Raw genomic sequence first — 27,768 nt, forward strand, 5'->3', positions numbered from 1 at the left:
ACGTCACGAAAGTGCCCCAAATCCTCAGCGAGTGTCTCTCAATCCTGGCTGGAAATTAAAATAAAGTAAGTAGAACACAAAACAAGTCACCAGCAGCCACGGGCTAATCACTCAAAGACGATGGTGCAACAGAACCAAAAAAACATCACAGAACGTACTAAAGCTACAAATGATTCCTTCACTCCTTGGCACACCTTTAAAAAAAAAAAAAAAAAAAAAAGAAGAGAGGACAAAATAAAATAAAGATGGAAAACGATGCTAGATCACACTGCATTGGAAATGGCTGAGGGTCGGGTCCACTCCACAAAGAGCCAGTCAGGTGCTAGACAGCGTTCGCTCTTCGTCACGTGTCTGTTTTGTTTGTAGGTGGAGGATATGACAACAACCATGTCAGGCTTTTCTTTGGATGGAGTGACGCTTTTGTTTCCCACTGTAGGCACGAGGAGGAGCCAAGGCATTGGGGGGGAGGAGGAAGGGGTGAGGGCAGGGTCTCAGCGTCTCATCTGGCCCATCTGATAGTTCTCTCTGGGCTGACGGTGGTGCCTCTGGGGCTGCGCCTGCCGCTGCGCCGGCTGGCCCCGGGCTTGCCGCTGGCCGGCGTGGCCGCTGTGGGAGTGCGGATGCTGCGACTGGTGCTGCACCTGGGAGCTAGCATGCTGCTGCGCTCGTCGCCTCTTCAAAGTGCCTGCCACAAGAAAAATATTCGGACTAAGACTTTTTACCTCAGTCAATACGTCTCAATCGGCGACAGCTATAATCAACAAACATAACTTTATTGATTTTAAAAAATGATATGCTGAGATAACGAGCAGCTTTTGTTTCCTATTAGTGCGGAAAATCTTAGATTTTCTTCCTTTTGTCTGTGTTTCAAATTACCATATTTTTCGCTGTATAAGTTTCAGTTTTTTGCATAAATTAGCATGCCTGTGACTTATACAGTGAAGCGACTTATTTATGTTTTTTTCCTCATATTTAAAACCCAGTTTTTGGCTGAGATCTGATTTCATTCATTCTGACATGAAAATATTGAACACTACCATTTTCAGTCACTAGAGGGCCCTCGACTAATATGGCAAGCCAAGTGTCTCATTAATAGGTAAAAGTGGCTATTAATGAGACACTTGGCTTGCCGTACAAAGACATCTTCTTCTCCTTCTGGAACTCCTGGAACAAACGTCAAATCAGCTTCGTTTCGCCGCACCGCCCAGGAGAAATGCAGCTGATTTGACCTTTAAAGTGCATTTATTAAAGAAAAGTACAACTGAAATACATCTTTGCTATAAAGTCGAGCAAACAAACAAATGTTTTTAGGTGGTTATCTTATTAAATTCTTGTTAAAGTCCTCATGTGCACGCTCCCGCAGCCGCCATTTGGCAGCCAATCGATTTTTGGCACACCGGCCCACATTTCTGGGTGGTCAGCGGTGACACATAATAGATGTGACTTATACAGCGAAACAATGCATTTATGTTTTTTTCCACTTTATTAGACATATTTGGACTGATGTGACTTATGCAGCTGTGCAACGTTTACAGCGGCAAGTATGATAAATAGATTAATAAAATTAATTAATTCTCATTTACATTCCATTTGGTTCACGTTTGACACAAACTAAAACGCTGCCTTCTTAAAACTAAATGTTAAAGAGCAGCCGCTGACTGTGCAAATGTACTGCTCTCTTAGAAATGATAAGGCAACAGCTGTTGTATGATTTTGACTGTACTTATATGTGAACTGAATTCACATGCGCAGCTTCACACGGCTGCTCAGAACAACTTGTCTGAGACGCTTTTCTTTCCAATAAAAAAAAGTTCTGCCTTAAAAAGTTGCTCTTTGACATAAGCTGCTTTTGTGAGATAAACAAAAGCTGCAGCTCGCTGATTGTTGTTTGCAGACAAAGACAGGAGGGTTGAACAGTGAGTGAGAGGAAATACAAAAACAAACACAAGCACAGGACTAAAGAGGAAATTTATCTAACAACAGAAGAAATGGATGTAGCTGTTTTAGGTGGTGCATTCAAAAACTGAATGTTTGCAGAATAATAATTTTACAAACCTAAACCAGCGAAGTTATAACACAGAGTTTAGTACAGTAGTCCCTCGCTACTTTGCAGTTTAACTGTCACAAACTCGCTCTTTCACGGTTTCTAAGATTGTACACGAGAAACAAAAAAAAAGTACTCGACACACGATTGTCAACTTTAATATTACTCACGTGATTGGGACGGTACGGGATACAATAAAAAGTTAACGAAAAAAATACTTTGGACAGTCGCCACAAATAGTTTTCTCTCATTAAGTGTACACTGTATCACCACTGAAAAAGAATACATTTCCCAGAAGCCAATTGTGCCCCACCCAGAAGCCCCGTTGCTTTCTGCTGAAATGAAGGGAAAGTTCTGATCCGATCCGAAAAGTTTGATCCTTATTCATACAGTGACTTCAGCTCCCAGCGGATGCAGAGAGCTGCACGGAACCAACCGGGAACCGGATCAGAACTGGACCTCCAGACTCATCAGTGAATCTGAGTTCCGCCCACGAGGCCTGCCGAGCGGGGAGGTGCTGCCCGGGGGCCTGGCGTCCCCCCTGGAGCCCACCCCGAGCCAGAGAGCCAACCAGAACCAGCAGGGTAGGTGTGTCAAAACAGAACCGAGTCGGACCGGAACCGAGCTGCTGTTCTGCAGAGCTGGTGAGAAAAATGCTGTAGCTACATATACGCAAGTTCAACTCAGTTCAGTTTATTTATACAGCGCAAAGTCACAACAGAAGTCATCTCAGGGCACTGAACAGAAACTTTCAAATATAAAATAATTTAACACCATTTGTTAAAATGATGTAGGTTCTAGACTTTAGAGCAGGGCTATTCAAGTGGCGGCCCGCGGGCCAAGTCAGGCCCACGGATGAACTCAGTTCGGCCCACCGCTGGCTTCATTTTTAAATTAAACTAGATTTTAAACCATAAAACAAACTTAATGACAATAACTGCTGATGTCCGGCCCCTGAGCTCTTGGCTTTCAGTAACTGAGAAGTTGAGCTGAATGGTTTAGAACATTGAAGGGGTGGGAAGGGTTTCTAAAGCCTTAACGTATATAAATACTAAAATGAATATAACGTCGCTACTTTGTGGATTTTCACTTATTGTAGAGGGGGTCCGGAACATAACCCCCGTGATAAACGAGGGACTACTGTACATAAATAAAAGTGTTTTGGGTTTTTGTGTATTATTGCACTGACCTGGGAGTGGTTTGGGAGGGGGAAGTTTAGGATTACTGCTTGGTGTGTGGACACTGCAGATCTTAATGAAACCAGCCATGAGCATGATGAGGGCGATGCCCATCAACAGCACGGCCCACCAGTGCGCCTAGAAGAGTGAAGCACAGTTTAAACAGGCTCACTTCAAAAACACCTTCTGGTTTAGTTACAATCAAGACATGGACACGTACCACGATCCACTCTGCGATGTTCTCATAAAGCTCGGGGTTAAAAATAGCTTTCTTTAGCCTGGCAAGCGGCCCGTCGGCATCCACCAGTCGGCACTTCATGAACACGTCACAGTAGCCCTTGAAGTCGTTGCACGGAGAGCCAGCTGGTAGCGTGGTGACTTTTTTATTGAAGAAAGGAGCCAGGCGCTCCGAGCCTGTGCTGCTGCACGTGTTGGGGTTCACTGTGGCGACAGAGACAGGTGATCAGCACATTGAAGACAAGCAACGACCCCATCTAGGTGAAATTCCATGAGCCAAGCCAAGAGAAGGCAGATGACTCACTCTTCTCCATGCAGCAAACGTGGCAGAGCTCGGTCTCATCCTTGCCATCTTGGCTGGCACATGTGCACGCTTCAAGCCCGTACTTCTCACAGATGGATCCCGAGCAGCCCTGCGGGGGAGGACAGGCGAGATCAGACATCAGCTGGTATGAAAATAGTGTTGCCATAACAACCGGTTCTCTCAGGTGCGAAGTCTTCAGTCACTCACCCCGTTGAGACAGACTTGAGTTTCTCCGTGGCAGGCGGTGAAGTTGGCCTTGGGCTCAGATGTGGGGCACTGGGCGCTAACGCCGTTGCACATGCCCTGGTGAGCACACTCAGACTCCTCTCTGCACTTCTCGTTACGACCCTTGTAAATGCATTCAGGGGTACAACAAGGACCCTGACTGGGGCTGATGGGAAGAAGACAAGTGCTGAGTCAATTGTCCTGCATGAGCTGGCAGATCTCTCTTATGCAACACCCGAGGACAGAAACTCTACCTGCAGACTTTGTTGGGCTTTAGTTTACACTTCTTGTTGTCCGGCTGGTTGGCGTCATAGCAGCACAGGTCTTTGCACTGATCACTGTAGCCACAGTCGCACTCCTCTCCAGGTTCGACTAAACCGTTACCGCAGATGGGCTGACCGGACTCTGCAGGAAGGAAAAATGAAACTCTGGGTTCACAAAAGTACAGTCTGTAAAAACTAGTTAAAACTAAATTAAACAGCAGCTATTAAAAAGGTTATTACAAGCTAAATCAACGGTCTTGAAGAAAAGTAGCTGCTGCAATAAAACAGTAAAGTATGTTTATTTGTGTGGAAAAAGCCCAAACATTAGATAACAGTTGTAGAGAGCCAGTCTACATGTTTTAAGATCATACAAACCAAATTAGTGAGCACTCGCATCCAAACAGCAGCATGTGCAAAACTGTTTTAGGACTAAATCCTTTTTTTTTTAAATAATCGAGTCACTTTAACCATCTCTGCATAGGTGCGGATTTCAAAGTTATGCCAATTATTACAGTTGCAGCAAAAATAATAAAGATTGCAAGGAACAATTGTGCAATCTCACAAATGCTGTCAGTAAAAAAAGAGGCCAATGTCCAAGTGTTTTAAAGCAAATACAAGACAGCAAGTATTAGTTTACTAATTATTTTATAGCCATTTGCAAGAAAAGCAAAACAAGAATTAAAAGACTAGCAGTCTTTGGATGAATGCATATCACCCGCCGCCTTTCATGTCGGATTTTAAGATGAATCTTGACAATATGTTGAAAAATGAAAAACCTGCAGCCATTTTTAATTAAACCCAGAAAATAATGTGCGATTTCTTGAAATATCATACTCAGACTATGTGTTGTGAATAACTCAAGTTTAGGTCAACATCTGCTAAACTGACCATTTTTGTGTCGACGCCAAACATTAATCAGTTCAAGACGTACTTTTAATATTAATTTCTGCAAGTTTCATAAACATATATCCAGCAGTTTATAAAATAATTTGGTAACACAGAGATTGGCTGCCTACACGTTTCAGCAACAGGCAACAATAATAGGTGGTTTGTATTATCATTCCCTTAAGAGTTCAAAAAGAAAGAGTGGTAAAACTTCACTAAAACAATTATATATAAGAAAATCCTACAAAAACATAAAAAAATTCATCAACAACTCACCGACAAAACAGTTGCCCCTCTTCTTCTCCAGCACCTGGCTGATGTTGCGAATACTACAAACTGAGAACTTGTTGTTGTTGAGTTTGTCTCCTGATGTGGCTCGTGCATACATAATATAATTGCCCTTCTCCTTCTTGTCTTGGCTTTTGGATTCTCCAGGGGTGCACTCCGATCCAGAGTCATGCTTCCCGGGAGGAGGGAGAAATAAAATCCAAACGTTGGAAAAAGAAGAGATAAAAGTCTGGCACTCGTGACTTCTTTGTAACCATCCCCAAACATGCTACGTGTGAGGAACTTACCGGGGAGCCAAAGTTGTGTCCTACTTCATGTGCAAAAGTGATGTGAGAGACTTTTGGAGGCACATGGGAGGCATAATTCTGTACAGTGATTATACCCGTGTTGAGAGACTTCCTTTTTCCATCAGAGTACAGCTTGCTCTTTTCACAGATTCCTCCAGAGCTCCCTGAAAGGAAAACACAAGCAGGAACAAACCTTGGAGCTGAAGCCACGCAAGTTCCAAATACTTTGTCCAGACGGGTTGAATTAATGATTTATCTCATTATTGCCGAGAAGGAATCAGCCTTCCTTCCTTACCTGAGGGAGCTCCCACCCAGGCCAGTCCCAACACCCCATCGTCAAAATCCCTGTCTGTGAAAACATAAGCCAAGCAGTAGTCATCGTGGTTCTGCTCCGAGTTCAGCTCCAGGAACTTCTCCACCCCGATGTTGGCAAAGCGGAACGGGTTGGATCTCTCTCGCTCATCAAGCGTGGTGTTTATCTACACAGGAGGAGGAGGAGGAGTTCAGAAAGACAATGAAAACAGAGCTTAAAACCATCCTGTCAGCAAAATACTCACCCTGATTCTTTTCACCATGAAGCTGATGTTACGAATTCCCATGAAGTCTGTGCCCTGATAGATGGCATCAATAGCCTTGACGTGACTGGAGATCTAAAAGTGCAAGACAAGACAATAAATAAATAAAAATATACAGGTCCTTCTCAAAAAATTAGCATATTGTGATAAAGGTAATTATTTTCCATAATGTAATGATAAAAATGAAACTTTCATATATTTCAGATTCATTGCACACCAACTGAAATATTTCAGGTCTTTAATTGTTTTAATACTCATGATTATGGCATACAGCTCATGAAAACCCAAAATGCCTGTCCCAAAAAATTAGCACATTTCATCCCACCAATGAAAGACAAGTGTTTTTAATACAAAAAACACCAACATTCAAATAATCATGTTCAGTTATTTATTCAATACTTGGTCGGGAATCCTTTTGCATGAATGACTGCTTCAATGCGGCGTGGCATGGAGGCAATCAGCCTGTGGCACTGCTGAGGTGTTATGGAGGCCCAGGATGCTTCGATAGCGGCCTTAAGCTCATCCAGAGTGTTGGGTCTTGCGTCTCTCAACTTTCTCTTCACAATATCCCACAGGTTCTCTATGGGGTTCAGGTCAGGAGAGTTGGCAGGCCAACTGAGCACAGTAATACCATGGTCAGTAAACCATTGACCAGTGGTTTTGGCACTGTGAGCAGGTGCCAGGTCGTGCTGAAAAATGAAATCTTCATCTCCATAAAGCTTTTCAGCAGATGGAAGCATGAAGTGCTCCAAAATCTCCTGATAGCTAGCTGCATTGACCCTGCCCTTGATAAAACACAGTGGACCAACACCAGCAGCTGACATGACACCCCAGACCATCACTGACTGTGGGTGCTTCACACTGGACTTCTGGCATTTTGGCATTTCCTTCCCCCCAGTCTTCCTCCAGACTCTGGCACCTTGATTTCTGAATGACATGCAAAATTTGCTTTCATCCGAAAAAAGTACTTTGGACCACTGAGCAACAGTCCAGTGCTGCTTCTCTGTAGCCCGGGTCAGGCACTTCTGCTGCTGTTTCGGGTTCAAAAGTGGCTTGACCTGGGGAGTGCGGCACCTGTAGCCCATTTCCTGCACACGCCTGTGCACGGTGGCTCTGGATGTTTCTACTCCAGACTCAGTCCACTGCTTCCGCAGGTCCCCCAAGGTCTGGAATCGGCCCTTCTCCACAATCCTCCTCAGGGTCCGGTCACCTCTTCTCGTTGTGCAGCGTTTTCTGCCACACTTTTCCCTTCCCACAGACTTCCCACTGAGGTGCCTTGATACAGCTCTCTGGGAACAGACTATTCGTTCAGCAATTTCTTTCTGCGTCTTACCCTCTTGCTTGAGGGTGTCAATGATGGCCTTCTGGACAGCAGTCAGGTCGGCAGTCTTACCCATGATTGCGGTTTTGAGTAACAAACAAGGCTGGGAGTTTTTAAAAGCCTCAGGAATCTTTTGCAGGTGTTTAGAGTTACGTCGTTAATTCAGATGGTTAGGTTAATAGCTTGTTTAGAGAACCTTTTCATGATATGCTAATTTTTTGGGACAGGCATTTTGGGTTTTCATGAGCTGTATGCCATAATCATCAGTATTAAAACAATTAAAGAAAATATTTCAGTTGGTGTGCAATGAATCTGAAATATATGAAAGTTTCATTTTTATCATTACATTATGGAAAATAATGACCTTTATCACAATATGCTATTTTTTTATAAGGACCTGTACCACTGTTTAGCTTTCAGGGCTTAAACTGTGACACCCTGCTGACAAACTACAAAATACTTGTGTTAAATAGTCATTTAACAGTGCAGTCATATTGCATTAACTGGTAGAAAATAAAAACGACAGAGTTACTATTACAATTTATTATTGTTTACAATTTACAATTATTACAATTATAGTTTTTAGTTCTGCTGTTCACGTCCTTTGAATTGAATGTGGCCCTGGTTATTACTGTAAAGAACAATAAGAGCAAAATACGAGCTCAAGAGGAGACAAGCAGCTGGTTATCTGCAACATCTGTTTACACGGTGGGAGACTGAACTGTGCAAGTCGCTTCACTAAATATTAAAGTCAAGTGTTATAGGCAGTTATGTCATCATTTTACTGAAGACACGAGTGAAAAATGCAACAATGCTTTTGTATCCCTGCTGTACTAAAAGGCTGCTGTTGCAGTTCCCTTGAATTACACAAATAATATGCACTGTAGCTCATAGAAAAGTATAAGAATGAGTTTTATGCATTTACACAAATGCTGCTATTTTGGAGCTGCCATTACAGATAAAATGTTCATTTTTATGCATCAGTGTCACAGCAGGAGTTCCTGGCCTGGTGGTTTTGTGTTTATTTGTGTCCCCTCCCTGTCCTCTCCTGTCCCAGCTGGTCAAGGCAGATGGCCTCCCTTCCTGTGTCTGGCTCTGCTGGAGGCGTCTTCCTAGTGAAAGGAAGTTCTTCCTTCTGTACTGTCTGCTAACACCCGTACACAACGAGGACAGGGACTGAGGTTCAATTACAAGTCGAGGCAATTTGTTGGCTTTCTCGGCTAGACAAATATGTATAAGCACACTTTTGAAATTACTATAAAAAACTGAACAGGACCCTAATAAATAAGATAACTGGAATGAACTGGATTTACTTGGTTGGTCCCCCCCCCCCCCCCTACCACCACCACCACTGAATATTGTTGTGAAATGTTGACATTCATTTTCTGTGTATTTCCAGAATACAAATTTACACTGCAAAGATGTTGAAAGCATCGTCAGTCACCCCATGTGCTGAACAAAAGAGACGCATCATTCCAGGCAACTTGATGTGGTTATACGAACGTAAAATGTTCCCAAGTGTTGGTTCAAATGTCGGCTCACACTAAGTGGTTGTGCCTTACCTGAGCGATGACGGCTTCTCTGGTATTGTAGTATTTGAAGAAAAGGTGGTCTGTCTGAATGAAGAGCTGGCAGGTGTTTTTCTCAGCCTGGGCCATCCTCTTCTTCCTCAGCAGGACGGGGTCACTGGAGTCGGCCTCGGTGTGGAACTCCTGCTGTGAGCAGCACACGTGAGGTGGACGGTTAAAGAAAACAGCATTTTCACACAAACAGCAAGGAAATAATTAATGTGAGGTATTTTTAAGCTGCTGTGTGTTCATGAACTGGATTTCATGGTTTAGGGATGGACTGCATGCATTCATTTTGATTGATTCGTTTTGCTTAATGTACTGCATGCATGCTGGAGTAGTTAATGACAAATATCACAAGTAAAGGTGTAAAATGTTACAAACTTTGCACAAATCTTTTTTTTTTTTTTTTTTTGATATGTTTACGTTCTCAACATTTGGGACCTAAAACCAGCTCAGAGACTGACTTGGTATTGATACGTATCTTTAACCTTAAGATAATATTTTAAATAATCTCAGATCTAATATTGACAAGCCGTTGATCTTTGTTGTGGTCCGCGCTGAAGTCACCTGGGTCGGTTCCTTTACAGCCGAGGCTTGAAACTTGTTCATCCTTTCAAACACGGAGCTATCAGCACAGCCGCCCTCTGGGCCGTACTTGTGTGGATAGTCTGAGTGAAAGAGGCAGACACAAACAGTGTTTGGATTATGGAGACGATGTTAGCTGCTTAACCCTCCGAGTCATTCTATTCTGGGTGCTATTCATGATCAGCTAATTGATGTACTTATACACCACTTGATACGTCTAGCTGTGCTGTGTGAGCTGCTGCTCTTCTGCCACGTTCATTAGTGTTTCCTCTCACAATTCTGTTTAATTTGCCCCTCAGCTGCTCGCTGTGTTCACAGATGACTTCAAATTACGGAGCGCTGGTGTAGTGAAGTGTACTCAGTGCTCACGATTAGAAGCAACACCGTGTCGACTGCTTAAATAAGCCTGCAGCCTGAGAGAAAGGTTGTATTACTCAGCTAATGAGCACCTCGGGAATCTCTGCGCCATGGGGGTGTTGGGGGGCAATCACACCAGTCTGACAACTCAACGGCCCTAACCGTACACTTTTCTTGTCACACATTTACATAGGCATGCAACAAATTACACATACTGGATGATACAAGAAAATACCCAACCAAAGTACTGTGTAGGTGCAGATAGTAGGGACTTACGTATGTCGTCTTCGTGGTATATGACAGAGTGGAAAGGCACGTCTTTGTCTTCCAGGTATCTCTCGGCTGGCTCCACGTAGTAAGTACCATGGTAGCTCTGTATAAAGCCCTCAAACTTACCATCTATAATGGAGCCATGAGTCAGAGTACCTTTCTCACCTGGAAAATCAAAACAGAGCGGTTTATTTTCAGAGGACTAACAACACAGGATAAAGGTACGTGGGTTTCATACCCAACAGCTTACAGAGTCCTGCAGCGAGACATTAAAACAAGTCTTTTTCAATTGCAGTCTTACCGTAGATTTCACCGGTGTAGATGTGAGAGGTATCATAAGGAATTTCGTCTCCTGAAACATCTACCTTCAGATCTGGGGCGAACAACATGGTGTCCCTTTTCATCCTTAAGTTGAAATGCCTGAAATTACATAAAAGTGAAACCATAGCTTTTTAATCAAAAATAATAATAATAATAAAAACAAAATAGTCCATGCTCAATAATCCAGGTATACAATCCAACAATTTTCAGTCAGGTCATCTGGACAGTTTCTAATAAAAGAATTTAGTCCATCATAGCACGAACCAGTAGATTAAAGTCTGGACATAGAGTGTAAGTAAGACCACACTTTTAAAAGTAACAATACTTCTCTCATACGCTCATCTGTGATTTTTGTGCAACTTATAAACTTGGTCATGTGTACCAGTCTCCAAGCATGTGCCTGAAGCGTTTACAGACAGCTGAGTGCAGCCCAGATTTTTGAGCGTGCACGAAAGTTGTACGTCTACAATACATGTGCTACAAAACAACTCTCATTCAAAAGGTGCTGACAAACACACAACAGACCAAGGAAACAAAAAGAAAACAACAACAAGGTTGCTTATTTTAAGGAAATGTTTACAGTTTGTTATAAATGTTTATATTTATGTTTATAAATGTTTACAGTTTATTACTTGGAAATAGGACACAACAAAAGTAGTCCATATGGCACAATATACACCCATCAACAAAATAGTATAGCAATGGCTCAGACAAGTGAAGACCTTGTACAACATTTGACCTTAATTTGTGACCTTGAAGCTGGGGTGATGAAAGCAAGCATGACACTCATCTACTGAGGATGTATATGTGTACAGTAGTCCCTCACTGGGTTACGTTCCAGACACCCTCGTGATAGGTGAAAATCCACAAAGTAGGGACGTTACATTCATTTAAGTATTTTTATATATTTTAAGGCTTTATAAACCCTTCCCACACTCTTGCAATGTTCTTAACAATATTCTAAACTCTCTAAAGGCTCTAAAAGAGCACAGTGAAAGAGAGCAGACAGACTGATGCTACGGTTACTGAGCCAGTCCTGGGGGCGGACTGGCCATTGGGAGCACCGGACATTTCCCGGTGGCCTGACTCGCTCAGTGATCACCGAGGGAGACAAAGGCTCGGTTCAGGTCGCGCTTGATTATTTTAAATAAACAATCCATGCCGCTCACTCTGGTATCTGCCTCACTGAAGCTCCCACAGCAGTGATAAGGAAAGACAGCCCCCATCCCGCCCCCTCCTTTCTCTTTCTGAGGCTGTCTGTCACAGCAGAGCAGAAACACACAACAGGTTGCACATCCGCCTGTTGTGTGTCTCTGCTCTGCTGTGACAGACAGCCTCAGAAAGAGAAAGGAGGGGGCCTCTCGGCAATCACTGAGCGGGCCAGGCCACCGGGAAATGTCTTGGTGCTCCCGATGGTCATTCCGTCCCTCAGCACAATGCTCTGGTTGGTTGCCTTCCATCAATCAGCCAACCGTGTGTCGTGTACAATCTTAAGTTGAAAACCCGCAAAAGAGTGAATCCGCAAAAGTCGAACTGCGAAGTATCGAGGGACTACTGTATCAAGCTTCAATAAATTACCTTGAGCCGATCAGAAGTTATGGGTGGGACAAGAGAAAGTTTATGAACGGAGATTATACCATAATATGTCCACCTTTTGATGGACGTACAAAACTTGCATGAAATGTTATCTTCTTGTTTTCTTTTGAACAGACAGTTGACAATTCTGTACATGACCACCAGTCATTAGGCTGAAGTGTAAACTGGACCCCAGAAACAAACACCGCGATGCAGCTGACATGAACACGAGTCCGTGTGCATTTGCAAAACCTCGATAACATGCACAAGGAAACATCTAAAAAAGCATGTTGAGATTTTTGTTCAAAGGAAAAAGAAAACAAGACAGGGATGGAGGATCATGGAGGAAACATTTGCATGTTGTTCTGTTACAGAAGGGGAATCTGCTGCCTTCATTTTGCTAAATAAATAAATAAATAATAATAATAATTAGGACATCCTGACAACGTTATGTTGTACTTCTTTCACAATCAAATATCTGGCAAGCAAACAATATATTATTGTAAATTTTGGTTCAAGGCAGCACCTACACAGAGCTGTTAGTCACAATAAAAACATGTACATTATATTCAAATTGTAAGAGTAAGTTCATACAAGACCAAGAAGATGAAAAATTCCAGGCAAAAAAATAATAATTTCTGTCTTCTGGAAAAAAATAATCTTGTGGCTTGGGAGGCATTTTGTTGTCATGTCTGAGCAGTTTCTATCCTGGGGAAAGTGAGATCTTCTTGGCTGATGGTACCCCACCCCCCACGCACAAGGCTCTAATGCATATGTGTCAAACTCAAGGCCCGGGGGCCAAATGTGGCCCTCGTTGACATCTTATCTGGCCCCCCAAGATGATGTGTGACACGTAAAATACTTCTAACTCTTGAATTTTTTCAGTAATCTTTGATTATGATGTCACAACAGAGAACATTAAATGAGACCAATCAAACTATTGTTGAGGAACATGTGACCAAGAAAAAATGTTGGAGTCTGACTTGAGTTAACGTAGATTCTGAAACTGGCCCTTAGTTTGAAAAATGTTTTAATTTTGGCCCCTTTTGTGAGTTTGACACCCCTGCACTAGATGGATTTTGTATGTCTCAAAATTATATACTGTTTAATATATTGTATTATTTTACATTATTAGTGTTTAGCATATACCCTAGATCTTTTAGCGTATCGTTTAACGTTTGTTTAGCGTATATATTAGATCCTTGTATACCGTTTATTTTTATACTTGTGTTTTTGGATGTAACTGGGACCTTGAGGACACAATTTTGTTTCACCTCATGTACCACATGTGGTGCAAATGACAAAGAAACTTGAACTATATTACAAAATGAAAATGTCTTCTTTGCTAGATCTCAGCAGAACTGAACTCGTACAAAAGTTGACTTTGATGTTTTCTTAAGTTCTTGACAATGTTGAAAACATTTTGTTCTGGACTGAGTGCCTCGGATGAGAAGCAAATAGCATTTAAAACAAAAAGAAAAGCCCATCTGACTTCAGATTAATATGATGGGACTATAAGTCCTGGATGACTGAGGATCCACACTGGCATGTTGATCTGACATTAGACAGGACTCTCCACCACTATCATCAAAACACCAAATGAGAAAATGTGTATTTTGAAAAACACATCATCTATTTCCCAGGAGAATTCAAGAAACTTATAGTATTAGTTACTACTAGATGTGTGATCTTTGCACAATTTCATAACTTATTTAAGACAGTTTAGATCAGGGGTGCCCAATACGTCGATCGCGAAGGCAAATTCAGTAGATCACATGGCGAAATATAGACGTCAGTCTTTTTTTTAAATTTCTTTTAGTATTTTTTAAATATAAATCAGCCGATCAATCCATCTTCACTATGCAAATCGTCACTTGACTGACACACAGGTTAGCCAATCAGAGATTGGATCTTTTCTGACTCATCGGTCACCACGCATGCGTATTCAACTGCGCTAAAAACAAACGAGTTGACTCGTAATAATAGCCTCCAGTTTAGATCTAAACTCAAGAAAGTGTGTAAAATGAGATGGGGAGCTGGACCAAGTAAGAAGCAAAACAACTACCACTTCCATACGGAATGGGGGTAGGACTTTTTTTTTTCCACAATATCATATTCGAAGTGCGTTTCACCTCAGCTGCATTTTCAGATTATATTCATAAAAACCACGGCACTGACTTCCTTCTGAAAAGCGAGCTGAGAAACAAAAGGGTGTACTACTATCCAGTTATCTGGACAGCAGTCATTGTTCTTACAGCTGACCAGCAGCGAAGCATCAATCTGGGTGAGTCACTTTAATAACTGTTAACCACAAGAAGTCTTTTCAAGATGGAGAGATGGTGAAAGAGGAATTTGTTGAAGCAGCTGACTCGTTGTTCAGAAACTTTAAAAACAAACCAGAAATATTATCTTCCATCAAAGCAGCTGCTGTCAGGGCTGAAGTTTCACTTTTGTTCTCAAGTTCTCAGGTTATTTTTCAAACATGAAGTTATTCTTGTCGTTTTCAGTTCCTTTGTGTCAAGAACAGAAGTTATTGCTGGATTTTATTATTTTGTACGTAGACAGTAAAAATAAATTGTCACTTTTTTTTTTTTTAAAGAAACTTTTGTGTTTTGTCATTTATGTTGCGTCCACAGCGAGCTGGGACTTATTCATTCATTCAACCTTTATTAATCCAAGTTAGTCCCGCTGAGTCAAGAGGACTTGTTTACAAGAGAGACCTGTTTTAGACGACAACATAAAAAGTACAAACAACAATAAACTACAGTAAAATGCACTTAAAATAAAAGTAGCGTTACAAAACAATAAATCAAGGTGCCATTTAAAATATGGTAAAATACTAAAAACAAAAACATAAAACAAGAATGTAAAGCATAAAAAGCATACTTAAGTTAATAAATAAGTATATGTTTTGTATTTTTATAGTAGGTAGATCACTTGGACTTGGTCATTTTAAAAGTAGCTCGCATGCTGAAAAAGTGCGAGCACCCCTGGTTTAGATGTTTTCCCTACAGTTACTGCTTCACTTTTCACAAACCTGTTACCTTGCATTTCAATTACCGTACTCAATAGAGCAGCTGATGAGTAAAACAGACTACTTCCTCAGGTGGCTGAGGTGAGATGGACTGGGAAGCTCAGTCCTCACCTCCTTCTACAGGTGTGCAGTGGAGAGCATCCTGTGCTCCAGCATCAACGTGTGGCATTGGAGGCTGCACAGCTGCAGAAAGAAAAGCTTTGCAGAGAGTGGTGAAGGCTGCACAGAAGATGTTGGAATCAGTCTCCCCACCATCACAGACATCTACACCTCTAGCTGCAAGAAGAGAGCCACCTGCATCATGAAGGACCCCACTCACCCAGCACACACAGCTCCCCTCAGGAAGGAGGTTGTACAGCATTAAGTGCAGAACCACTACCCTGAAGCTGTTAAGACTCATAAATCCCAAATCAGGATTATCACTGTGAAAGAAAAAAAAACAAAAAAATCACTGTAACGCCACTTTGATTGGCGATATGTGCTGCTGATTATCCATGTTGCTGATCTCATGCTGCTGATTATTTCATACTGCTGTATTCATTCATACTCATCTACTCACACAGACTCATTTTCGTGCTGCTGTTGTTCGGCGTATTGTTTTGCACTATTTGTGTTTTGCGTATTTCTTAGCTTATATCTTAAATCCTTATTTTTACACCTCCACATGCAGGAAAAGAACCACCTGCATCATGAAGGACCCCACTCACCCAGCATGCACTTTTTGCCCCGCTCCCTTCAGGAAGGAGGTTGAGGAGCATTAAGTGTAGAACCACTAGACTGAGGAACAGCTTCTACCCTGAGGCTGTTAGACTCATGAATCTTTAATCAGAATAATCACTGTGAAAAACCACATCAAGTTGCTGCTGATCTGTTTCATGTTGCTGCTGATCCGTTTCATGTTGCTGCTGATCCGTTTCATGTTGCTGCTGATTCGTTTCATGTTGCTGCTGATTCGTTTCATGTTGCTGCTGATCCGTTTCATGTTGCTGCTGATCCGTTTCATGTTGCTGTGTTCATGTTTGCTCATCTGCTCACACAGACTCATGTTCGTGCTGCTGTTCGACGTGTTTGTGTGCTTAGTGTACATTTATTTGATGTTTTTCTTAGTTCATATCTTAGATCTTATTACTGTTTTTCTTTTACATTTTATTGTTGGATGTAACTGGAACCCTGTCTCAATTTTGTTCCACCACATGTACCACATGTGGTGCGAATGACAAAGAACCTTGAAACCTTATTTACCGTTTCTTTATACAATTTACATTTTTGCTTTTGTTGGATGTAACTGGGACCCCGTGTACACAATTTTGTTCCACCTCGTGTACCACATGTGGTGCAAATGATAATAAAACCTACTTGAACTTGAATAAACAAAGTAGTTTTAACAGGAAAAAGCCAGCTAGGTTTGATAGGCCTGAAGCAAAATCCTTGGCATGCGTTGGGGGAAAAAACCCAACTGCAGTTACAATAACGTGCGTTTTTGCATCAACTCCTCTGGTCTATGTAACATAACATAAAAAAAGGCTTCTTGCATGTTTTTCTTTGCATTGCTTTATCTTTTATTCAACCTCTCTCTTTCTTAATAAACAAAATCAGCGTAGGAACTGCAGGTCCAGCAACAGGCAGGATGACACGCAGCCTTTGCCAAACTTCAAGCCAGATGGTCGTGACTTTGTCAGTGTTTAGACATTTTCTAACAAACGTAGCCGCTTCAGAATAAAAAGACATGCTGAAGTTATCTTTCTAAACAAATAAAACCCAGTGTTTCCCCTAACATTATACAAGCAGGGCGTCCCACCCTGTCAAGAGAACCGAACCCCCTGACAATTGCCGGCACTGACATAGCGCTAAGCTAGCGGCGTGCTAGCTAAAAAGCTATATCTATGGAGGTGGTGCTCCGTTTCCCTCACACTGAGCCGTCCTCCCTCGAAAAGTGTCGGTACAAATAGCGTGCAACAACACAGACGTGTCTCTGTCTCCAATTCCACGAAGGGGAAACACCGAATACCCATTTTAATGATTAATTTATCTGCTTCTGTTGTTCATAAAATCTCAGATACAGTGGTGAAAAAGCTATTTTTCTCCCACTAATAATCTGAAGCTTCAAGATTATTAACATATAATCGCATCAAAATATAATCTGCACAACCTGAAAGATAAAGCTTTTACATTTTGTGGAGTTTAACCAAACAATTAATCATCTAGCTTCCATGAAGCTCCACAAAACAAACAACAAATCTAGTCACATTAATTATATCCAGATATACTGCAAATGATGTCGCGAACACTTTAATGGTTCCAGTGAACGGTAACGAATGCAAACGAGGTTTAGTAATACAGCGGATTGTTTCGACAGAACTTTTACAAACAATCCAGGGAAATGGGATTAGTTTGCAAGAGGGTGCAGAAAAATCTGAGCAGCTTATTGTTGGGTCAAAAAGCTTTGGGGAGAAAACGTGAACAAACCTTCCATGGGCATGAAAGTCGAAGTGGAGGAACTTGTCTTCGTGAGAGAGCGCCCTCTTTGCCCTCTGATGTTTGGTGTGAACGAGTTCTGTGTCGTACGACAGGCCTTCATAGTGCCGGATATACTTGTTCAGAGGGTTCCTGTAGTGTCCTGCGAGAAAAGATTAGAGGAAAGCCAGTTAAGAAGATAAAACAGTCACGTTAGCTGCAGGCATGGAAGTTTTTTCATAGTTGTTTTTGTGGGAGTAACTGTTGAACAATCCTACAGTATATCTTCTCCATCTCTGCTCACCAGTAGAAACCAACAGCTTTCTTTTCCATCTTTGGCTCGGTCTTTACAAGTACTGTAGTGTTTATACTTAAATCTTAGCAGTGGATAATGACACAGTCACCTTATAATAATCTACCTCCCTTTCTTTGTGGAACTTGTGAGACTTTTTCCAACATTGTAACTCCAGGCAAGAAGAAAAAAAAATTATCGTGGAACAAAATTAAAGCCTGTGATCAAATCAAGAAACTCAGATTACACAGATGCAAATGAAGGTACTAAATAAAAATATGTTTTTTACTGATCACTAAATACTCTTTAAAAAAAGTTATTGGGCAGCTTATGTTAGTTATTTTTTACGTTGCATTCCAAGTTGACTGTAGCCTCATAGAAGTCTTTGTTCTGTCAACACCAGCCTAAGGTGGTGTCTCACTGGGCTGCACCTGTTGGAAGGTATTTGGTGACTTAAAAGTGCAAGAAAATTGTGAGAAAGTAGTCAAGTTTTCAGCTGCAGTCAAAGAATTATGAGCGTTTGCTACCAACTGAACAGCAGCTATGCTTAGGGCAGCCAATTTATGAAAATTACGCTCCATTTTGTTCCAAAACAGCATTCTGGATCGTTGATTGATCAAATTATTTTGTTACCCACCTCCACCTACATTTTGTACTCACTGTACCGACCCATCCCAAGATTATGAATTAATCGACCACAGCGCACATCAGAAATTAAATATACAGATCTGGACCAGTTTTTAAATACTTAATATATCACTGGTGTGGATTTGAGACCTGGAGGCCTTGCATGTTTTCATCATAAAAAGATACTGTACAGGCATCAAAATACAGCTATAGGGATCTACAATTTACAAAAAAATAAACCGAGAAGAGGGTTGAGACACGTGATAACACTTTGAGCATGTCAGAAGCTCAAGCAACAGACTGCTAGCTTCTGTGACTGAAGGTTTGGAGGCAATTTGGAGACTCGCCCACGAACGCTGCTTGCCTCAAACAGCCACAGCCCAGTGAGAGACTACATTAAAAGGGGCTCTGGACTTATTGGAGATAATGCTGGTCATTCTCTGGTTTGAGGCACAAGTTAACATGCTCATCGGGTCAGACAGAAAACAGCATTCTGGTAAAAACAATCATTATCAAAACACATTAATAACAATTGTAAAAGTTTACATTTGAAAACAGAAACATTGTATACTGAATGTTCATCATTCAAAACTCTGGAGCAGTTTGCTTGTTCACTGGTGAAACATGAGTTTAGCTTGACAAGTCAGGGTTTGTACAAGTGTTGTACACCCGTCAGTCATAACATTAAATCATTGACACGTAAAATGGTTCATCTTGTCACAAAACAATCATCTACTGGGAAAATCTGACTTCTGTCATTATCGTAGTTTTTAGTGAATTTCCAGGACACTGATGTTCTTAGTCTACACCCTGACTGATCAAAGTGTTGTTCATAAACAAGGAGCACATTTAATAGTCCTAATGTTGTGGCTGATTAGTGTTTAACACTGCAGTCCATTATAATGAACAGGTCACTGAATATGCACCTGGATGGACAAGAAACTTGAAATGCAGGATTACGATGAAAACAAATGTGCACGTTCTGCATTTAAAGGCCGAGCCAAACGTTAAAACTCACACGAAGCTCAACGACGAAAGCGGCATCACAACAAAATCATGTCGCCACCCGAGGAGGAGTAGGAGGTGAAAATGATCGAAACAACCCACTGCTGCTTCTTCAAATGTGCTCTGGAATAATCCGATAAGCTAGTGGCTTCTTTTGCTCAGGGAAAGTAATACTTCTGTTGGAATGTGAACAGTACGAGCAGTATTTTCTGAAAGATTATGGATCAGTAACATTTACACCTCTAACTGCAGTGTTTTTGTTAAAAAGTACATGTCTGGGCAGACATTATTTACTGAATGAGCTACAGAAATGCAACAAAGATGGACCAGATTTCAACTACTTCCCTGCTCAGAAGCAGAATGAATTAAACATTCAGGGGGCAACATTTAATTTTTCATTGAGAGGACTACAAGAAGTGAAGAAACTCAAGAAATTACTTCATGCGTCAGGCTTTGGAGAAAGATGAAGGTCTGGTGATTTCAAACAAACACAAAGGGAAATGAGCTTTTGGCTCTTTTTGACGACCTGACAATAAATAATAAATGGCTGAGACATTTAGAAATAGAGGTGCCATCTCATGTACGACTTGGGCGCACAAATATCTGCTTTAAATATTAAAAGGAAGCGAGTTTGTTGCCAACCTCTCGTAAAAATGTAGCAATTATCCCTTGATCAATTCAATCAATTGTCAAAGAACAAGCACGAGATAACACTAACCGGAGAAAACGGGAGTTTATATTGGTAATTAAATGTCTGCCTTGTGGGGTTGAATGGGCCCAGGTAAATGTCAGCGTTTTATTTAGACTCCTGGTGAGTTTCTGGGAGCTAGCCCCGAGCTAACGGTCCGCTGCTCCATCTTCTCACAACAATGGCTGTCGGCGCTGCTCGCACAGCAGCACCGGCCCGAAGCTGACCGTAAAACACGGTGACAACACGCGAAAACACGTCCTCACGGCCGGTTCGTAATAATTAACTGCGTGAATCCTCGTTAGCGTTTACGCTGCGTGTGTTTTGTTGGCTTGGAGTAAGACGGTAAAAAGGGTGCAGTCCTCCATAACAAGCAGGCCCTGCTGCTGCTGCTGCTGCCCGTTAGCTGTCGGGCCATCAGGACCTCTCCGCTCCTTCAGCCGCTGGTTCGCGATTTGTAACACAACCCGCGAGGTTTCCTCCCAAAATGCCTCACTCACCTTGGGTGCAGCTTAAATACACGAGGAGGAGAACTTTAAGGGGTAGCATATATGACAAATCCATTGTTAGAGCATTGATCCCGATTTCACTTTATTGTCCTATTTAGGTAAGCGCAGACGCCCTGTGTGTTTGTTGCAGCTTCCTCTCATCGCCTCCTCTGGCTCCTGCGTCGTGACGTCAGACGCAGGAAAGCAGGGATCCCTTCCCCCTCCCCCACTGCATCCATGATTCGAGCGTGCGTACGTAACACGGTATGGCAAGTCGTTGTAACACGTAATATTAAAACAAATAAAAATGAAACGCTTCCAATTTCTAAACACGTCAATGCTAAATCTGCATTCATACAATTTATTGAAGCAAAAACATTTATCTCATTCAAGAGGTGTCTGCTATAAGTTTTAGTATTTGTAAATTTGTACTTTTCTAAATATTTAACTTAAATGATCTAAAAAAAAAAGTTAAATCTGGTCCTCTGGACATAAAAATAACCCCCAAAATAAATAAATAAAAATTGAATGTCCAGAGGACCAGATTTAACTTTTTTAGATTTTTCTACCTGGATTATTGAGCATGCATCAGAATATTAACTTAAATGACTTTTGTCTGCCTGAGAAATACAATATTTCTTCAGCTGTAACAAAAACAATGTAGAAATCTGCTTTAGTATACTTGGTCAGTTTGTGTCTTCTTTTGAAGCTTTTAGATACCATTCTATAATCTTAGCTAACTTTGATACTTTTAGCTAGTATTTACTACTTAGCTTCTAGCTGGAATATTGCTTGTGTCTTTTAGCTTCTGTTTTGCAACAGACTACTACATTCAAGTTTTTCCAGCCTTTTTCTTAATTCTAGAATCTAGCATTTTACTTTAACTTTTATCTAGCAATCTGCTTCTTTAGGGTTCTGCTTTTTTTAGCTTTAATTCAGCTTCTTATTTCAGCAAGCAAATCAGCATTCGCACATTTTTATTAATTATGTTTTAGTTTTGTTGTTCAAAGTTGCATCATGGAGATTTTCCTTTATGAAATCTAGAATTACAATAGTGACTTATAACAACTATTAATTTATATGAAAACTGAGTTTCTTATAGTCGAACATTTAAAATATTCACTGTGATCATTTTAGATATGAATAATGTACATGTGAATAAAGATAAAATCCCAAATGGTTTACATTAAATGAAAAATGGAGTTTTGAAAATAAAAGATCTCATTTGTGATATGACATTTACTGTAGATAATGATATTCTGGATGATTGAAATGTTTTAGATTAAGAAGAATCAGATTATGGATATCTGGTATAAACAGCATATTTACTATTTCATGATAACGGGCCCAAGCATAACACTGCCTTTGCCTGGGATTTAAACAATTTTTATAGGCACAGAATTCATCTTAGAAACATAAAGCCAAAGAATAAGATGCACCATAAATCACATTTTTAATATTTCACATTCAAGTCAGTTCAGCTTTCATTTAGTCTAAACAGTGTCTAGTAATAAACATTTTATTGAAATGAACTTTGCAATCCACTTAAAAAACTCAAGTGTAAAAAAATTCAGTTCCAGCTTCTTAAAAAAGTGATAATTTGCTGCTTGTCTTTGTATTCTATGCATGTAAAATACTTCGTTAAACTCCTTCTGGGCTCTGCTCCTCCCCAGCACGTATATTAGAATGAGCACATGAGGGGATGGTACAGAGGCAACATTTCCTCAACTTACTCATTTCTCAGAAAATAATAAAAATCTATTACAGGTTGATTGATAATGAAATGAAAGAACTAGCATTTCTTGAAGGGATGGATATTACCTGCCGTCTTTCATGCCAGTTTTAAGTTACCATCATCTTGTGTCAAGAAAGGACCGAGTCGTAGCCATTTTGGTCCAATCTAGAAATTATGTGCAAACTTATTGTGAGATGTCACGCTCAGAATGTGTTGGGGATGACTCTCAGCTACTACCACACCAGGTTTTAGTCTAACAACTATTTATTTGACTGAGTTATAGCCCTTTGTGTGTTAGCTGTGGGGATTTTTAATTTATCTAGTGGCTAATGAGATGTTTTACTAACAGACACGGATGAGGGAGAAAAACATAACAGTTTCTCTTCACCTTTTAACAACGAGCAACAAATATTTCAGCCTCTTCATTTATTTCTTTGTGCCAGATGTTTGACAGGTGTGAGGCGTAAACATAATTAATTAGCTGAATAAAACACCTCACAGAGCGGATGCTGTTTTTAGGCTTCCAAATAAATGACAGAGCCGGATGATATCGAGTTTCAAAACGGATTGTGTGGTAGTTGGATCCATTTATCCATCCTTGGATTATCTGTAAGCTACGCCTTTTGTTAGATAAGAAGCTTCTTTGGCTGTGATGTGTATCAAAGTCTCTGATCTGGATTATTAATTATAAACACACACGTTTTCTTAAAGCACAGGAGTCTATTCCCTGACGGTTAGCACCAAATCCATTTCATCAGACCCTCGTTTTACTCCAAACGATCCCCTCTGGCGCCGGTAGCCGCCACGTGGCACACCTCCACATCAGCCCCCAGCTTCTGCAGCTCGTCCAGCCAGATCTGCTGCTTGTGGGACAACCGATCATTGGGCCCCTTCACCTCCACCAGCTGCAACGACATGACATTCACAGTTATTAAGATCACGAAGAGCTTTGAACTTACACACAAAAAAAGAAAATATCTTGTTTAAAGCAGCCAGTTCACGTGACCTCACCTTGAAGCTGCTGTTTGAGGAGTTCCACACCACAAGATCAGGCAGTCCTGCACGGCAGTGTCTGAAGTCTTTCGCCATTCGGTCTACTATTCCACCTAGGAAGGCTCCTCCAAGGCATGCAACAAGAGACTGCAGAGTATAAATGGTGTTAGAGCCACACTGGTGCCTGCAGTAACACAAATACATTTATTGGGACGAATGTGACATCCTCTTTCCTTATAGCTGCTAACAGTGAAGAGTACCTGCGCCTGTTGGAGGGACGAGAAGCGCTCCCAGCTGACCAGTGAGCACACTTTGCCCTCCTGGGAGCTCCAGACGTCTTCCAACATGCTGCACAGCGTCTCCACAGAGGCTTCACAAAGTAACTGGACACGAGATGCAAGCGTGTCCTTCCTGTTCTCATAGAAACAGTCGGTGTAAAGATCCAGAGGGCAGCTCTGTAAAGAAACAACCAGACTTCAGCTTTTATAGGTCTGTGAATACTGAACAGAACTGATTACAGCTAGGCCTGTGTCACGATAACTAATTCTGCAAGGCGATGAATTGTTTCAGAAATTATTGCGATTAACGATAATATTGTTTGAAATTTTGTTTTGTGTGTAGTACCTTTTTTTGACCACTGGATGGCAGTATAAGACTGTTTGAGCTGAAGGATGGCCAGTGAGGGAGCGAGCAGCGTGTCGCTTTAAGAAAAATGGGAGGGAGGCCCTTTGACGTGACATGGGCTCTCTACTTCCTGTTTTTCGGACCTCAAAATGGCGGACACCCGATGTGGTTTGAGCTCTAGCATAGCATTTGTCACACAAAGCTTTCAATAAAAAAAATCAGTAAACAAGTTCTCAGCTTATCCTGATGCATGCTCAATAATCCAGGTAGAAAAATCTAAAAAAGTTAAATCTGGTCCTCCGGACATTCAAAAAAAAAAAACAAAGCAAAACAACAACAAAAAAGAAAAAAAAAGTAGAAACGTTTCGTCTCTCATCCGAGAGACTTCCTCAGTCTGAGGTGCTGTTTTCAGCTCAGTCTCTTAAACAGCACCTTCTCAGAGTGGATCAACCAGTTTGCTGCTGACAACCAAAACCAACTGATCACATGCTCAAGAAGGACCATCAGCCTAACAATGGATCATTAGCACACTGATGGCTGTTTACTACTCACAGAGGGCTGAGTGATACTAGCAATCACAGCATTGTAAGAGGGGGACAGGTGAACCCGGAGGCCTCCACCCGTTTAATGATGGACGATTTCTTTTCACAAAGATGGCCTCCTTTACTCCTCTCTCAAACCATCGTTCCTCCTTTTCACCTGTTGGCTGACTGGAGTCCTGTTTGGGTTTCTTCTCTGCTTTCAGGAAGGCCCAGTTAGGATATCCACATTGCTCTAGAGCCTGTCTTGTGTGGGATTTCTCCTTCTGCCTGGCTCCTGAGTTAGTGGGGACGCTGTCTGCTCTGTGATACAGAGTCCTGATGTCTCCTAACTTATGCTCCAAAGGGTGATGGGAGTCAAACTGCAAATACTGGTCTGTGTGGGTGGGTTTGCGGTACACCTCAGTTTGCAAATGTCCTCTATCAGAGACTGAGACCTCACAGTCCAAGAAAGCCAACCTGTGCCGTTTTGCCGTGTGAACTTGATGTATTTATCCACAGAGTTGATGTTCTCAGCTTCTCTTTGAAGAGAAAAACAACTTAGATGAAGGTACAGGTTTCAGCTGTGAATTTTGGAGCTTCGACAAGACAGAGGTTTGTTCCCAAGGTCGGCCTGTTAGCTTAGATCGTAGCTTAGCTTCTCAGCTTAGCTGCTTGTAACGATCCAAAAACGTGATTTCTGATCATTAAAACGAATTTTAAAGAGAAAAGAGAAAGGGAGGGGTCAGTGAAGAGCACCGGAGTTGAGCTTTTAGTCATCCAGTGTCTTCAGTAGAAAGAGAGACACGAAGAAACAATAAAGCCGATAAATGAAAATGAGGTTGATAATTTTCATTTATCATGCCATTAATTGATTTATTATCGCGACAGTTCTAATCACAGCCCACTTCACCTGGTATGGATTTCGGAAGACATCTGGAATACCGTCCATAAAAATGATGTCCCACATCAGGAGAGCAAACAGGGTTGAAAACGTCGATCCCTCTCCGTGGATCCCTGCCCAACACATGTTGCTTTAATGGTACGTTGGTCTCCACAGGCTGCACGAGGAGAACAAACGCTGCTTACCTTGGTCAAACCCTTGTTTTCTGTAATGTGCCAAGCAAAGCTCTTCCACAGAGCAGATTACAGTAGCAGGACCCTCGCCTCCCTCCTCCCTTGACGGTAGCAGGAATATAGATTTTCCCATGCCGCCCTCGTGAGGAAACAGCTGGCCTCGAATGGTCACCTGCGAGCACAAATACAAAGAAAAATGATTCAATCTTAAAAGATCACACACATTTCCCTTCAGGTTATTGTGAGAAACTGACGTGTTTGACATCTTGGACTTGTAGAGTGGGCAGATCTCTGAGGTGGAGGTGGTACTTCTTGCAGCTGGCAGCATCTTTCATCCTCAGAGCTCTCTGATGGAGGGACAGCTTATGTCCCGTGCGCACCAGGGGGTCCGACAACCCGTCTCTGATAGCACAGATAGCCTAAGAGTATGATACATGGTCCAATAAAATAATAAAGAAGGGAGAAAGTAGTGAGAAAAATGCTGTGGAAATAATAAAATTATCTTAAAAACTGGTGGATGGAAAGTACCAGTACACTTTAACCAGTGTAGGTTGTTCAATCAGCGCCAGAATGGTTTTGTTTTTGTTGTTTTTGTTGCAGTGAAAATATAAACCTTGAAGTTAGGGATGCACAGTATTGGATTTCTGGCCAATATCCGATATGCCAATATGTTAAAACATATTTGGCCGATACCAATACCAATATTTTTTTCCCTGGACCTACTTACAGAGACTACATAACTTTCTCTGCTGTGGAGTTAAAATACTACATTATTCTGCATGATCTTTGTCAGCTTGGCCTGCTACCAAATGCAGATGCCAAAAAGGAGCTGAAAATGATGCAACACTTCAACTTGGATTATGTTTAATGTGAAATGTATTTATGACATTTACTCTCTCTGACACAATGACAACACTCTGTGCAAATTTGTAAATTTTCACAATTCTAAACTCAACCTGTTCACAAGCGACAAGTGAAATGCACATAAGTAGTAGTGGATTAATAGATATACTTGACAAGTTTCTTAAATTAAAAATTAACATAAAACAGAAGCCTTTTATGTCGGTGAGTTATTTTGACTTTATCGCTAATATCGGCCGATACCATGATGATAATATTGTGCGTCCCTACTTGAATATAAATAAAAGAAAACCTTTTTGAATGTCTTACATTTCTTCATAAGTTGATGAAGAATGCAGAATAACTGCTCCATGCGAATCCAAAGTAACGAGGAAACCAAGAGTGCTGCAGTGTTCATTGCAAACAGTAACATCTGCTGCCTTCCCTTTAAAAACAGCTTTGCTCGTGAACTGGAGGTGCTCTCCTCTGCAGAAATGCTGAACTGGACTATCTTTGTCCCAGCAGGAGGCTAGTACTCCTCACATTTAACCAGTGAGGTGGTGCTGCGAAAAGTATCAACTCAAGGCAACAGACCCCAGTTTAAATCATGACTAAAGTTATTAATAAATTTATTGACACATGGGTACTTGTGCTCACTTCCTGTGGTTTCTTGAGGTGCTGGTGAAGATTCAGTGCCAGCCTGTCCCACCATCGCCCTCGACTATCGGGACAGTAGACGCACTGCTTCAGTAAGGACTGCAGCTCTTCTACTGCTTCCTGTGATGAAACATTAAAAACACCTTATTATTCCTAAAATGTTTTAGTTTTATAAACACTGAAGTATGTGTGGCAGCCTGAGCAGAGTTCAGTGCACCTCGTAGCGGTGTAGCCTCTGCAAAATCTCCACTCCTCTGGATAAGATTCGGGTGTAAGCCCACCCTGTGGTGAAGCTGCGGAGGAACACGGGCAGCTCCTCCTGCAGACTGCACAACGACGAGAACATCAGGACTACACAGTCAGCAGGTAGTTGAGAGACGCAGAGACGGGAACACAAAGATCTGTAAGGTCCTGACCTCAGGTCATGATTTGTCCTCATCTCACACCAGA

At 41.5% G+C, this 27,768-nt stretch overlaps 2 protein-coding genes across 3 annotated transcripts in view; both read right to left on the bottom strand.

The window, feature by feature from the left end:
- Window positions 1–272: 272 nt before the first annotated feature.
- Window positions 273–21,047, bottom strand: LOC119416346 (disintegrin and metalloproteinase domain-containing protein 10). 2 transcript variants are annotated; one of them, XM_037683579.1, is made up of 16 exons: window positions 20,887–21,047; window positions 17,787–17,937; window positions 10,692–10,810; window positions 10,397–10,555; window positions 9,746–9,846; window positions 9,170–9,319; window positions 6,269–6,361; window positions 6,007–6,190; window positions 5,712–5,875; window positions 5,413–5,596; window positions 4,243–4,393; window positions 3,971–4,154; window positions 3,764–3,872; window positions 3,443–3,663; window positions 3,234–3,360; window positions 273–685 (listed from the first exon to the last, which is right to left on the bottom strand). In XM_037683579.1, exons 1-16 carry the CDS (start codon window positions 20,948–20,950, stop codon window positions 492–494), a joined length of 2,355 nt encoding a protein of 784 aa, XP_037539507.1. In that variant the 5' UTR covers window positions 20,951–21,047; the 3' UTR covers window positions 273–491. The 2 variants fall into 2 exon arrangements, with proteins under 2 accessions (XP_037539507.1, XP_037539506.1); XM_037683578.1 differs by having other exon boundaries at window positions 9,170–9,322.
- A 2,211-nt stretch (window positions 21,048–23,258) lies between these two features.
- Window positions 23,259–27,768, bottom strand: part of fan1 (FANCD2 and FANCI associated nuclease 1) — a 7,761-nt gene continuing 3,251 nt past the window's right edge. The window contains exons 6-13 of the mRNA XM_037683577.1: window positions 27,536–27,696; window positions 27,319–27,438; window positions 26,076–26,240; window positions 25,834–25,993; window positions 25,658–25,761; window positions 23,863–24,057; window positions 23,621–23,749; window positions 23,259–23,514 (exon numbers count right to left, since the gene is read on the bottom strand). Of these exons, the coding sequence (XP_037539505.1) occupies window positions 23,377–23,514; window positions 23,621–23,749; window positions 23,863–24,057; window positions 25,658–25,761; window positions 25,834–25,993; window positions 26,076–26,240; window positions 27,319–27,438; window positions 27,536–27,696 (1,172 nt within the window). The 3' untranslated portion in view covers window positions 23,259–23,376. The remainder of the gene's footprint in view (window positions 23,515–23,620; window positions 23,750–23,862; window positions 24,058–25,657; window positions 25,762–25,833; window positions 25,994–26,075; window positions 26,241–27,318; window positions 27,439–27,535; window positions 27,697–27,768) is intronic.

Source organism: Nematolebias whitei, chromosome 10 (genome assembly GCF_014905685.2).
Source record: "Nematolebias whitei isolate Nwh7 chromosome 10, NemWhi1, whole genome shotgun sequence".
Lineage (NCBI taxonomy): Eukaryota > Metazoa > Chordata > Actinopteri > Cyprinodontiformes > Rivulidae > Nematolebias > Nematolebias whitei.